This window comes from Coregonus clupeaformis, chromosome 36, assembly GCF_020615455.1.
Source record: "Coregonus clupeaformis isolate EN_2021a chromosome 36, ASM2061545v1, whole genome shotgun sequence".
NCBI lineage: Eukaryota > Metazoa > Chordata > Actinopteri > Salmoniformes > Salmonidae > Coregonus > Coregonus clupeaformis.
The window spans coordinates 3,351,192-3,364,683 of record NC_059227.1 but is presented as its reverse complement, the minus strand read 5'-3'; the positions used below and the strand labels follow the sequence as shown (position 1 = coordinate 3,364,683).

Genomic DNA, 13,492 nt, shown 5'->3' with positions numbered 1-13,492 from the left:
ACGTCTATGTTACAACACGAACACACACAAACAAAATCCCACAACCCGAAAGAAAAACAGACAGATTAAATATGGCTCCCAATCAGAGACAACCAGCCGACAGCTGACACTCGTTGCCCCTGATTGGGAGTCACACCGGCAAACATAGAACATAGACAACCTAGAACACCCACCAAAGAAACAGAAAACATAGAATGAACACACCCTGGCTCAACATAATGAGTCCCCGAGCCAGGGTGTGACAGAAGGAGTGGCTTCGTAAGAAGCATTTCAAGGTCCTGGAGTGGCCTAGCCAGTCTCCAGATCTCAACCCCATAGAAAATCTTTGGAGGGAGTTGAAAGTCCGTGTTGCCCAGCGACAGCCCCAAAACAACACTGCTCTAGAGGAGATCTGCAGGAGGAATGGGCCAAAATACCAGCAACAGTGTGTGAAAACCTTGTGAAGACTTACAGAAAATGTTTGACCTGTGTCATTGCCAACAAAGGGTATGTAACAAAGCATTGAGAAACTTTTGTTATTGACCAAATACTTATTTTCCACCATAATTTGCAAATAAATTCATAAAAAATCCTACAATGTGATTTTCTAGATTTTCTTTTCTCATTTTGTCTGTCATAGTTGACGTGTACCTATGATGAAAAGTACAGGCCTCTCTCATCTTTTTAAGCGGGAGAACTTGCACAATTGGTGGCTGACTAAATACTTTTTTTCCCCACTGTATATATATATATATATGTTTTTGTGGTTTAACCTCTACAGGATCGGTGTCCCGTATACGGGACGGTTGAGCTAATGTGCACTAATGTGATTAGCATAACTGTTGTAAGTAACATCAAACTTTCAAGGACATAGACATGTCTTATATGGGCAGAAAGCTTACATTCTTGTTAATCTAACTGCACTGTCCAATTTACAGTAGCTATTACAGTGAAAAAATACCATGCTATTGTTTGAGGAGAGTGCACAACAACAGAACATTTATCACGGCAACTGGTTTGATACATTCACCTCTGAAGGTAAATAATGTACTTACATTCAGTAATCTTGCTCTGATTTGTCATCCTAAGGGTCCCAGAGTTAAAATGTAGCATAGTTGTGTTTGATAAAATCAATTTTTTTATTCAAATGAAGGAACTTGGTTCTACAGTTTGAACCACTGCTGTCTCTGGCTCCACACCCACCCCGCCCTGCCATCTAGATGTGTGAAAGTTAGTGTATAAGATAATGATCCATCATGTATGACATTCCTGGGAGTATGTAAACTTACATTTTGTATTACCATTTCATTTTTGTATGTTCTCTATAGTTATGTACTTGAAAATGTATCAATTGACCAATTCGGCACATTTGGGCAGACTTGATACAAAATAATCCAGTATTGCAATGCTTCACTGGATCAATCTGAAACTTTGCACACACACACTGCTGCAATCTAGTGGGCAAAATGTAAATTGCGCCTAAACTGCAATATTATATTGTGGCCTTTCTCCTGCATTTCAAAGATGATGGAACAAAAAAAAAGATTGAAAACACATGTTTTTTTGTTTGTATTATCTTTTACCAGATCTAATGTGTTATATTCTCGTACATTAAGTTCACATTTCCACAAACTTCAAAGTGTTTCCTTTCAAATGGTATCAATATCCTTGCTTCAGGTCCTGAGCTACAGACAGTTAGATTTGGGTATGTAATTTTAGGCGACAATTGAAAAAAAGGGTCCGATCTTTAAGAGGTTTTAAGGGCCGACAACCATGGAAGATCTGTTGAAGCAATTGGTCACTTCCAATAACATGCAAAAAGAAGCAAATCAGCAGCATGCGGAAACCAACCACTTGTTATTGGAGGAACAAAGGAAGTGTCAACTGCAGATTAATATGGACATGCAAAGGTTAACTGCTGAAATCACTGCGTTGAAAATTGCTCAACAGACTGTGGGTCTACCCATCGTGGCCACTCGGTATCTGCAGAAAATACGCCGAATGATGACGTTGAGGCTTTCCTAAAGACATTTGAGCGCACGGAAGAACGAGAGGCATGGCCACAGATAGAGTGGGCAGGAATACTGGCTCTATTTATTTGTGGGGATGCACAACAGGCGTGGGCGGATTTGGAAGAGACAGAAGCCAGTGACTATGGCCCGGTTGGGAGTCACTGTTTGTTTGAGGGCGCAGCGGTTCCAATCGTGGACGTATCAACCCGAGAAGACACCCAGGGCACAGATGTTTGACCTGGTCAACCTAGCAAAAAATGGCTAGAGCCTGCGACCCTCAGTACTAGGGCCATGATGGAAAGAATAGTGATTGACCACTACATCCAGGGCTTACCTTACAAGCTAAAGAAGGTTGTCAGCCAGAGCAGTCCCACAACGGCGGACAGAGTGTCGGACCTTGTTGAGAGATGTCGAGCAATGGAAGAACTGCTCAAACCCAGCCATCTGGACAGAACCACCCATGAACAGGGAGGCCTCAAGAAAGGAGGAAGAAAAACATCCCAACTGCAGCCATCCCGGGTTTGGAAATAAATAATCCAAAGGACAGATGGGGAACATGGACACCAGGACCAGGTTTTACAGCCTGAAGCAAAGGCGAGGTATAGAGGGGTTGATACCGACAGCTGGGAGTGCTACTGCTGTCACAAAATAGGACACATCACATGGAACTATCCCAAGAAGGAGGAACCCATTGCAGGTCAATTTTCCACTCTACATCACCACCATGTCATTTTGGCCCATGTCCAAGACCACCGCCACCCACCGCACCTCAGTCGGGTACAGGTACAAGGGAAAGTAGTAGATGCTCTTCTAGACTCCGTGAGCATGGTCTCCCTCATCATGCCTTCACTACTAACTCAGCCGCAGAGGACTGCAGCTCCCCCCATGGACATCACCTGTGTACACGGGGTCACCAGAATTTATCCAACTGCAGTGGTAATGATTAACACCACAAAAGCGCGGTTCAGATGTAACCTAGGATTGATTGAAGATCTACCATATCCTGTGATACTGTGTCATGACTGTCCATACTTTCAAGAATTGTGGAAAGGACTACAGGACAAAGGAGATGGCTGTGCCAGTAATATGGCATGCCAGGTACCATTTACATTTTCCGGTGAAATGAAAATGAAACCGCTACAAAATAACTCCTTGTCCTATGAAAAAAAATAAAAAATGGATACTTACCTGCCCGCTGTCACGCCCTGACTCAGGGGACGGTTATTTGTTGAGTCAGGGTGTGTATATTTCGTGTTGTGTTTATTTCTATGTTTAGTTTCTAGATCGTTTAGATCTATGTTGGCCAGGGTGGTTCCCAATCAGAGGCAGCTGTAGCTCGTTGTCTCTGATTGGGGACCATACTTAGGCAGCCTTTTGGCACCAGTCAGTTGTGGGATCTTGTTCCGTGTAAGGTATGTTGTGTGTATGCTACCTTGGACTTCACGTTTCGTTTGTGGTTTTGTCGTGTGTTTAGTCGTTAATAAATATGAATGCATATCACGCTGCGCCTTGGTCCTTCTCGTCCGTAAACGATCGTGACACCCGCCTCCTGTGGCCAACACTCGCGTTCTCCTGGGAGAGGAAGGGGAATAAACCGACGAAGAGACGGGAAACCTAGGGGGGATAAATGGTCCCGAAATGGGGGAAGAGGAGGAGCCGGAGGAGCAGGGCGAGGGGCCTGGGAATTTGGTTACCCATGAGTTTTTTTCCTCCTGAGTTAACACAGTATAGGGGAACGTTTGGTACGGCTCAGCTGGAAGACCCCACACTACAGAACGCAAGACAGATTGTCAAGGTAATAGATGGCATACCTATAAATCCGGCTAATGTACTCACTTTTCCAACAACGTTACGATGGAGCAGCTGTTGGTTCCAACCCCGTTTCGGTGAACAGTGCTGAACTTGGCCCATAGCACCTGTTGGGAGGACATTTATGGAGAGAAAAAATACGAGCAGTGTTACAACATTTCTTCTGGCCGGGGGTATATGCGGATGTGGTAAGGTATTGCCAGGGGTGTCCTGACTGTCAGAGAACTTCACCCCTTCCTGATTTACGAAATCCATTAATCCCGTTGCCGGTGATAGACACACCCTTCGATTGAATTGCTATGGATTTAATAGGCTAATTGACATCATTTAAGTCAATTGTAGGTGTACCTGTGGATGTATTTCAAGGCCTACCTTCAAACTCAGTGCCTCTTTGCTTGACATCATGGGAAAATCAAAATAAATCAGAAAAATAATTGTAGACCTCCACAAGTCTGGTTCATCCTTGGGAGCAATTTCCAAACGCCTGAAGGTACCACATTCATCTGTACAAACAATAGTATGCAATTATAAACACGATTGGACCACGCAGCCATCATACCTCTCAGGAAGGAGACGCGTTCTGTCTCCTAAAGATGAAAGTACTTTGGTGCGAAAAGTGCAAATCAATCCCAGAACAACAGCAAAGGACCTTGTGAAGATGCTGGAGGAAACAGGTACAAAAGTATCTATATCCACAGTAAAACTAGTCCTATATCGACATAACCTGAAAGGCCGCTCAGCAAGGAAGAAGCCACTGCTCCAAAACCGCCATAGAAAAGCCAGACTACAGTTTGCAACTGCACATAGGGACAAAGATTGTACTTTTTGGAGAAATGTCCTCTGGTCTGATGAAACAAAAAAAGAGCTGTTTGGCCATAATGACCATTGTTTGGAGGAAAAAGGAGGTACTTGCAAGCCAAAGAACACCATCCCAACCGTGAAGCACAGGGGTGGCAGCATCATGCTGTGGAGGTGCTTTGATGCAGGAGGGACTGGTGCACTTCACAAAATTGATGGCATCATGAGGAAGGAAAATTATGTGGATATATTGAAGCAACATCTCAAGACATCAGTCAGGAAGTTAAAGCTTGGTCGCAAATGGGTCTTTCGAATGGACAATGACCCCAAGCATACTTCCAAAGTTGTGGCAAAATGGCTTAAGGACAACAAAGTTAAGGTATTGGATTGGCCATCACAAAGCCCTGACCTCAATCCTATAGAAAATGTGTGGCCAGAACTGAAAAAGCGTGTGCGAGCAAGGAGGCCTACAAACCTGACTCAGTTACACCAACTCTGTCAGGAGGAATGGGCCAAAATTCACCCAACTTATTGTGGGAAGCTTGTGGAAGGCTACCCAAAACGTTTGACCCAAGTTAAACAATTGAAAGGCAATGCTACCAAATACTAATTGAGTGTATGTAAACTTCTGACCCACTGGGAATGTGATGAAAGAAATAAAAACTGAAATAAATAATTCTCTCTACTATTATTCTGACATTTCACATTCTTAAAATAAAGTGGTGATCCTAACTGACCTAAGACAGGGAATTTGTACTAGGATTAAATGTCAGGAATTGTGAAAAACTGAGATTAAATGTATTTGGCTAAGGTGTATGTAAACTTCCGACTTCAACTGTATATATATATATATATATATATATATATATATATATATATATATATATTGCTATAAATGTGGGGCTCAAAACAGGTGGGCGGGTCGCTACTGATATCATCGCATTTGCGTAGTGGCATACAGCAGTAGAGTAGAGGCACTTACAGAAGTCGCACACATGGAGAACATTTTTAGTGGTGTAGGGTCCGGGAAGAATGTGGCATTTTTATAAACACATTTCATGTAATTCTACATCATTTTACATGACTGGAGATTTTGGCATAATGTTTTTTAATGCCGCTTTCAAAACGGGACCTCGGAACTGGGAAATCTCTGACTTCCAAATTCAGTGCGTTAAAGACAACTGGGAACTCGGTAAAAGTCAAGCTACAACTGCGAAAATTTGTTTTGAACGGTCATCCAAATCTCAATTCCAAGTTGGGAACTCAGGCCTCTTTCTAGAGCTCCGGCTTTCCGACCTGAAGATCACTAACGTCATGTTTCCACCTTGTTTTTTTCAGAGTTCCCAGTTGAAAGCACCATAATACCGCACAAATGATCGAAATGACAGGCTAATTTGACACTGACAAACTGAGAACCTGAGATCAATAAAAATGACAATTTCTTGAAACCATTAATAGCCCAGGAGTAAGTGTGTGGGGACACATATTGTAGGCTACAATATGAGGAGGAAATTATAGTCCTAAAAATGCTTTCCAGTTTCATTGACTCACCCAATGATGCGCAGCTCACTCGCTGGTGATGGCCGATGCACTCGTGCCAAAAGCCCCTCTCTCTCTTGTTTTACTTTCTAAAACAATAGGCCTATTTGGAAGTTGATCAAATATTTTGGTAGCCTACAGCAGACAGATTAGTCTTCTCTTTTCAGCAGGAGCCATTTGCTTTCCAACCTGTGTTTTCCAGCGATTGTATTTGTATTGCGAAAGGCCTGTTTTGTCTGCATGATGTTTATTCACTGACAGATTTGCCGCGCGTTCCCGACTGTAGGCTATACCTTGTTATTGGTCTACAATCCACAGCTAGGCAATTTATTTTTTAAGAAGCTGTTGATCCTCTGTGGTTAAATTATATGCTTTGTCATGGTGTAGTAGGCAGTTCTAAATTGTTTCATTTATTTCTGAACAGACAGCAGTAATTCTATAACTTTGGCAAATGTATTACAATTCATCAGGGGTGCTGCAGCTCCTCCGGAACCCTTCTATGATTCAATAGGGAAATAAATGATGAAGTGCAAGGCTGGAGAGATGAGAGTTGCAGGCTCATTCATGTCTATCAGAGCAGAGAGAGTTAACTTTGATCGGTTTTATTATATTTTTACACTGCAAAAAGTGGTCCCAGAACGAAACAGTCCAAAAAGGAGAGGCACAAATTAAGCAGTGGTTCTGCTCCTGTAGGGCAATTTATGTGACAAATGTGTGTTAAAAGTAGAGACCACCAGGCAGCATATGGTGCTATGTATTATTGATATCACAGCAGTGGCCAGCTAGCTCTCAGTGCTCAGGGTGATGTGGCATAATATGTTGTTTTTGCCTGCAGTGATTTTCAAGCAGCCTCCTTTGAGACATGGCTGAGGGGAAAGAGATGGAGGGGTGAAGAGAGGGCAGGAGGGAGAAAGGAATGAGATGAAGACAGCAGGGAAAAGAGAGGAATATAACATTGGGGGAAAGAAGAGAAAGCCAAAGAGAAACTGGTTGACAGATGAAGAAAGAAAGAGAGAGAAAGAATTGGGAGTCAACAGGTAGTGTGGTGGGTGTGGTGCATGGTCCTTGAACATACTCTCAATAGGTTAGAGGTCAGGTGTGTGTGTTTGTTTGTCTCTGAAAGGTTGTTTGTTGGACCGGATCCTCTATTGACATGCAGCTTCAGAAACAGTCAGGGGGAAATAGTAGTGTGTGTGTGTGTGTGTGTGTTAATATGTGTGGCAGCAAGGAGTGTCTTTGTCTCTGAGTTGGACTTTGGGACTCCCACCCCAAGTAACTTTGTAGCAAATCTCTAAACCCCTAGTTCAAACAGTGAATCATCTTTCCCCACCCACTTTCTTACATAGAAACATCTCTCACAGCATATCTTTAGCATTTAGCATGTTTCACCAATGCTAGCACTCTCACGCCAAGCACATTTCAGGATTCTAAAGTTGACAATTCTTCTGCAAAATTAGAAGTAGAACATTTGGGTCTTTCAGTTTGAGAGTATCTATCATATTCCCAGAGTCTATCAGATAGAGAAATTCTCCTCAACCCTGTGTCCAATGTCTTTAGTTCAGTACAACAGCTCAGCTTATCATCGGCCACATACATTTACATTTTAGTCATTTAGCAGACGCTCTTGAGTCCTTTTCCTCTCTGTAATCTAACAACAGTCAGCCTCTCTCTCCTCTTCAACCTACAGCCTACCCATTGATCCCTCATTGATCCCACTGCCCCTCTCCTCCTCTTAGTTTTAACTCTGTCTGTCAGCCTCTAAGCAGCTTTGTGGCTACAACACAGTGACTGAACAAGTGCTCCCGAACGTCCCCTTATTGAGTCACACACTCCAGGTGGGCATCTTCCACTAAGCTCTGATCTAGGTTCAGATAACACTTCTATAGTTGGGTCATTCTACAGATTCGGTGACATTTCAGTATTGTCAGTGTCCCAAGATGTACTAGTGTTATAACTTGTCAGAACATTTATCAAACTACACTTAAATTACAACATTTCAAAGTTTTACATGTTTTTAATATGGAGTAGAGAATATGATTTTAAACAGAGATGAATTTCAATACTTATATGTTTGCTTTTCTTAGGAGTATTAAGAATTTCGCCTGTCCCTATTGACCATCATGCAAATGGCGTGACTCATTTTGAGTACACAGTGTTAAATAATAATGCTTTTTTTTGTTAAATTAATTGTATATGCCCCCTTATTATGCATTATCCATTTTCTCAGCATAAGACATTTTATTTTCTGAGAAATTCAGGCTTTTACCCCTGTCCTTGTATTTCTTTCAACCCCGTAACGCAACAATACCCCCACTCACAATTAAATAATGGTTTGATCCTGTGGACATCATTTATGAGGAAGTGACATCATACAAGTCTTCAGAGAAGCCTGGTGTGACAAGTGGTAAGCTGCTCTCTCACTTTTTATAAATATTTCATGTTTTTTAAGCACATATGGGCTTTGTCAATCTCAGGTATTCAACTCTGTTGGGGGGGGGGAATTCATAGTTAAGATTTTACCAAGAATTGTTTTTATAGCTATGAAGTATAACAATGTCTTTTGTTGAATAAGGCCATGTGGCACACTGCTAGCTGCTTTGCATCCCGAATTAGCAACAGATTAGCACAAAATCTTCAACCCTGTCACATTCAACCCCATCACATTTTTCAATGTTACGGGGTTGAATGGCTGTTACAGGGTTGAATAGCTGTTAAATCTTAGCAATATTTAATGTATATTGCTTAATACCAATCATATTTTCTTGTTGAATGTTTGTTGTTTACGGTTTTACAGTATCAACTAAAAGTACGAGGAATTTTTGAAAATAATAACTTAAAAAAAGTGACAATTAATTTGTTCTCTCTCCTATATACATTGACATATTTAGGAGTATTATCTGCAAGTTCATGTTCATTTTACTACATAGTGATTAAAAGGATACAATATTTAGTCTTGAAGAGTAAGCAGGTCATTGACTTGACCTTGACCTACAATTTCAGATTCAACAATGGAAAAAACAATGGAAAAAACAGCAGCAGAAAGGAAACACACATAGAGAGGAAGGTGAGGGACATCTGCGCGCCGGTGGTCAGGTAATTCTCCTGGAAATGTAAGATCTTTAAGACACGAGGTGGTGGTGGTCATGGACACACAATCAACAGAAAATAAAGTTTTGTTGCTTTAAAGCATAATTTGGTAATGCATAAAAAAGACTAGAGAATGTAAATGAAGACTAGTCTAAAAAGACATACAGTATACTGCCTTGGCAACTGGTGCGTGAGGGGTTCATGTTCACTAGCCGACTGGTTTGTACTGACATATTTAGGAGTATTATCTGCAAGTTCACGTTCATTTTACTACATAGTGATTAAAAGGATACAGTAATTAGTTTTGGAGAGTAAACTGGTCATTGACTTGACCTTGACCTACAATTTCAGATGTTGTTACTGTTATTAGTTCATTAATGTGTTTTACTCTGTCTAGCTTTCATCTAGATTCTTTAGATTTTAAAAGCTATGTTGACAGTAGGTTTAAAAATGTTTAAAATGTTTAAAAAATGGCAACATGTTAGTGATCTCAAAAGATAAAACATATGACACATGATGCTTTTCACTCAACCCTGTTACATGATTTTCAACCCTGTTGCGGTGCATTCATCCCTGTTACGAGATTATTTTTTACATTTTTGTATTAAATACACAAAATATAACATCAATAGTGTTTTTATTGTGTGTATTAAATCAGGGTAAATAAGGCTATTTCAATTTTGTCAGGAATTACGCAGCATTCTTGCACATTTCTTGCGAAAATGTGGAGTTAGATTAGAAATTTCTTCATCGTAAACTGGAAAGGATGGTGCTGGTCAGTTTTTCTTGATTTTCTCTTTAATTACAATATGCCATTATTTACAAGGGACATCTAAACTGTGAGATTATGCCAGAAGCTGATCTCAAGCTTATTGGAAAAATGAATAGTTGAATAACAAAATGACTGTGACGGGGTTGAATTAAATTGGGACTTGTTTGAGAAAATAATACAGAATAATAACTTAATACTCTACATTGAGATGGGAAAAGGTATTTTCTATCAAGTACACACATTACTTTGTCACATCAAATAAAAAAAAGCTTAAGATTTTAATGTTCATTGTTTCATCCTCCTCAATCACAAAAGGCACCGAATCTGTAGAATGACCCAGTTCCACAATTCTAATGCTCAATCATTAACATTTAAACAGCAGAACTGACTTCAGATCAGATAAACACTTAGTGGTCACATCCCCCTACTGCAGAAATTTGCATCCTGTAGTACTAACTCCAAAAACTTTTGGGACACTGTAAAGTCCATGGAGAATAAGACCACCTCCTCCCAGCTGCCCACTGCACTGAGGCTAGGAAACACTGTCACCACTGATAAATCTACGATAATCGAGAATTTCGATAAGCATTTTGCTACGGCTGGCCATGCTTTCCACCTGGCTACCCCTACCCCGGCCACCAGCTCTGCACCCTCCGCTGCAACTTGCCCATGCCCCCCAGCTTCTCCTTCACCCAAATTCAGACAGCTGATGTTCTGAAAGAGCTGCAAAATCTGGACCCCTACAAATCAGCTGGGCTAGACAATCTGGACCCTTTCTTTCTAAAATTAGCCACCGAAATTGTCGCAACCCCTATTACTAGCCTGTTCAACCTCTCTTTCGTATCATCTGAGATCCCCAGAGATTGGAAAGCTGCCGCGGTCATCCCCCTCTTCAAAGGGGGTGATACTCTAGATCCAAACTGTTACAGACCTATATCCATCCTGCCCTGCCTTTCGAAAGTATTTGAAAGCCAAGTTAACAAACAGATCACCGACCATTTCGAATCCCACCTACCTTCTCCGCTATGCAATCTGGTTTCCGAGCTGGTCATGGGTGCACCTCAGCCACGCTTAAGGTCCTAAATGATATTATAACCGCGATTGATAAAAGACAGTACTGTGCAGCCGTCTTCATCGACCTGGCCAAGGTTTTCGACTCTGTCAATCACCGCATTCTTATTGGCAGACTAAATAGCCTTGGTTTCTCAAATGACTGCCTCGCCTGGTTCACCAACTACTTCTCAGATAGAGTTCAATGTGTCAAATCGGAGGGCCTGTTGTCTGGACCTCTGGCAGTCTCTATGCGTGTGCCACAGGGTTCAATTCTCGGGCTCTTGCTGCTGGTGACTCTCTGATCCACCTCTACGCAGACGACTCCATTTTGTATACATATAGACCTTCATTGGACACTGTGTTAACAAACCTCCAAACGAGCTTCAATGCCATACAACACTCCTTCCGTAGCCTCCAACTGCTCTTAAACGCTAGTAAAACTAAATGCATGCTCTTCAATCGAATGCTGCGGCGGGTCTGACTTAGAATTTGTGGACAACTACAAATACCTAGGTGTCTGGTTATACCGTAAACTCTCCTTCCAGACTCACATTAAGCATCTCCAATCCAAAGTTAAATCTAGAATTGGCTTCCTATTTCGCAACAAAGCCTCCTTCACTCATGCTGCCAAACATGCCCTCGTAAAACGGACTATCTTACCGATCCTTGACTTCGGCGATGTCATTTACAAAATAGCCTCCAACACTCTACTCAGCAAATTGGATGTAGTCTAACTCAGTGCCATCCGTTTTGTCACCAAAGTGCCATATACTACCCACCATTGTGACCTGTACGCTCTCGTTGGCTGGCCCTCACTACATATTCGTTGCCAAACCCACTGGCTCCAGGTCATCTATAAATCACTGCTAGACAAATCCCCGCCTTATCTTAGCTCATTGGTCACCATAGCAACACCCAATCGTAGTATGCGCTCCAGCAGGTATATCTCAATGGTCATCCCCAAAGCCAAATCTCCTATGGCCGCCATTCCTTCCAGTTCTCTGCTGCTAATGACTGGAACGAACTGCAAAAATCTCTGAAGCTGGAGACTCTTATCTCCCTCACTAACTTTAAGCATCAGTTGTCAGAGCAGCTTACCGATTACTGCACCTGTACACAGCCCATCTGTAATTAGCCCACCCAACTACCTCATCCCCATATTGTTATTTATTTTGCTCATTTGCACCCCAGTATCTCTATTTGCACATCATCTTCTGCACATCTATCACTCCAGTGTTAATACTACATTGTAATTATTTTGCACTATGGCCTATTTATTGCCTTACCTCCATAACTTACTACATTTGCACACACTGTATATAGATTTTCTATTGTGTTATTGACTGTATGTTTTTGTCTATCCCATGTGTAACTCTGTGTTGTTGTTCTTTTTATTGCACTGCTTTGCTTTATCTTGGCCAGGTCACAGTTGTAAATGAGAACTTGTTCTCAACTGGCCTACCTGGTTAAATAAAGGTTAAATAAAATAATAATAAAATCAAAAATCGCTCTCACTCACCTTTCTTTTAGGGCGCAAAGGTGGGCAGCATGTGGAGGGGTTGTGCCTTCCCCCTGTCTTCCCTGCTACAGAGTCATTCTGCAGCGTGCGTACATAGGACACCCTTCTCTTCACGGCTCTGTCCTCAGCCCCAACATTGGGCTCCATGGGGTCCTTTGCCCCCTGTGTCCTCGCCCTCTTGTCTGGTAGCACCTGGCTGGTCTGTGTGGGACATCCTAAAATGAGGGGCGAAGGAGCCCCCCTCCTCCTCCCAAGCTCCAGGTAAACGTGAACACAGACACACAGAGTGGTGAGGAGAAGACACAGGCGCAGAGCCAGTCCTCTAGTCTGTCTGTCTATCCCCATGCTTGGCCACATCTCTCTCTGTATCTTTCCCTTTTTTCTGTTCCTCTCTTTCTAGCCTCAGTCCATGTTCTGAACTGTGAGATTGTTGATCTCTCGCTCTGTCTCTATCCCATTCTTCCTCTCCTCCTCCTTGGAGTGGATAGTCTTTCTCCTGTCCTCCTTCTTTCCCTCCTTCCCTCCGCTTGGAAGTCCACAGTTTGATCAAGATAAGCAGGAGCAGTGCTGAGGGTTTGTGAGACAGGAGGACACCTGCTCATCGCAAAACAACTACCTCAGTCTGTGTGAGTGTGTGTGTGTGTGTGTGTGTGTATGTCTCTCTCCCTCTCTCTCGGTGTATATGTGTGTCATTGTATGTGAGCCCCTTCACATTAAATCGGTGGAAAAGAGCATGCGGCTTTCATTGAAAAGTTTTGGAACTTCCCCCTCCCTCTCCTAGCCCTCACACCCCTTTCTCACACACACCCCTCTCACTCCATCTACGTTCCCCTGTGTCTCGGGTTACTGTGTAACTCTACACTGGGCAGGGCCAACACATCCACAGCTAGCTGTCACCAAGGCCTCACATTCTCTCTCTACGGA

The 13,492-nt window shown here is 42.3% G+C and overlaps 1 protein-coding gene across 1 annotated transcript in view; it reads right to left on the bottom strand.

Moving 5' to 3' along the window:
• The window catches only part of LOC123482696 (methyltransferase-like protein 24), a 90,562-nt gene extending 77,324 nt beyond the window's left edge, over positions 1-13,238 (bottom strand). Inside the window, exon 1 of the mRNA XM_045211182.1 lies at positions 12,569-13,238. Within this exon, the coding sequence (XP_045067117.1) occupies positions 12,569-12,925 (357 nt within the window). The 5' untranslated portion in view covers positions 12,926-13,238. The remainder of the gene's footprint in view (positions 1-12,568) is intronic.
• Between the last annotated feature and the right edge of the window lie 254 nt (positions 13,239-13,492).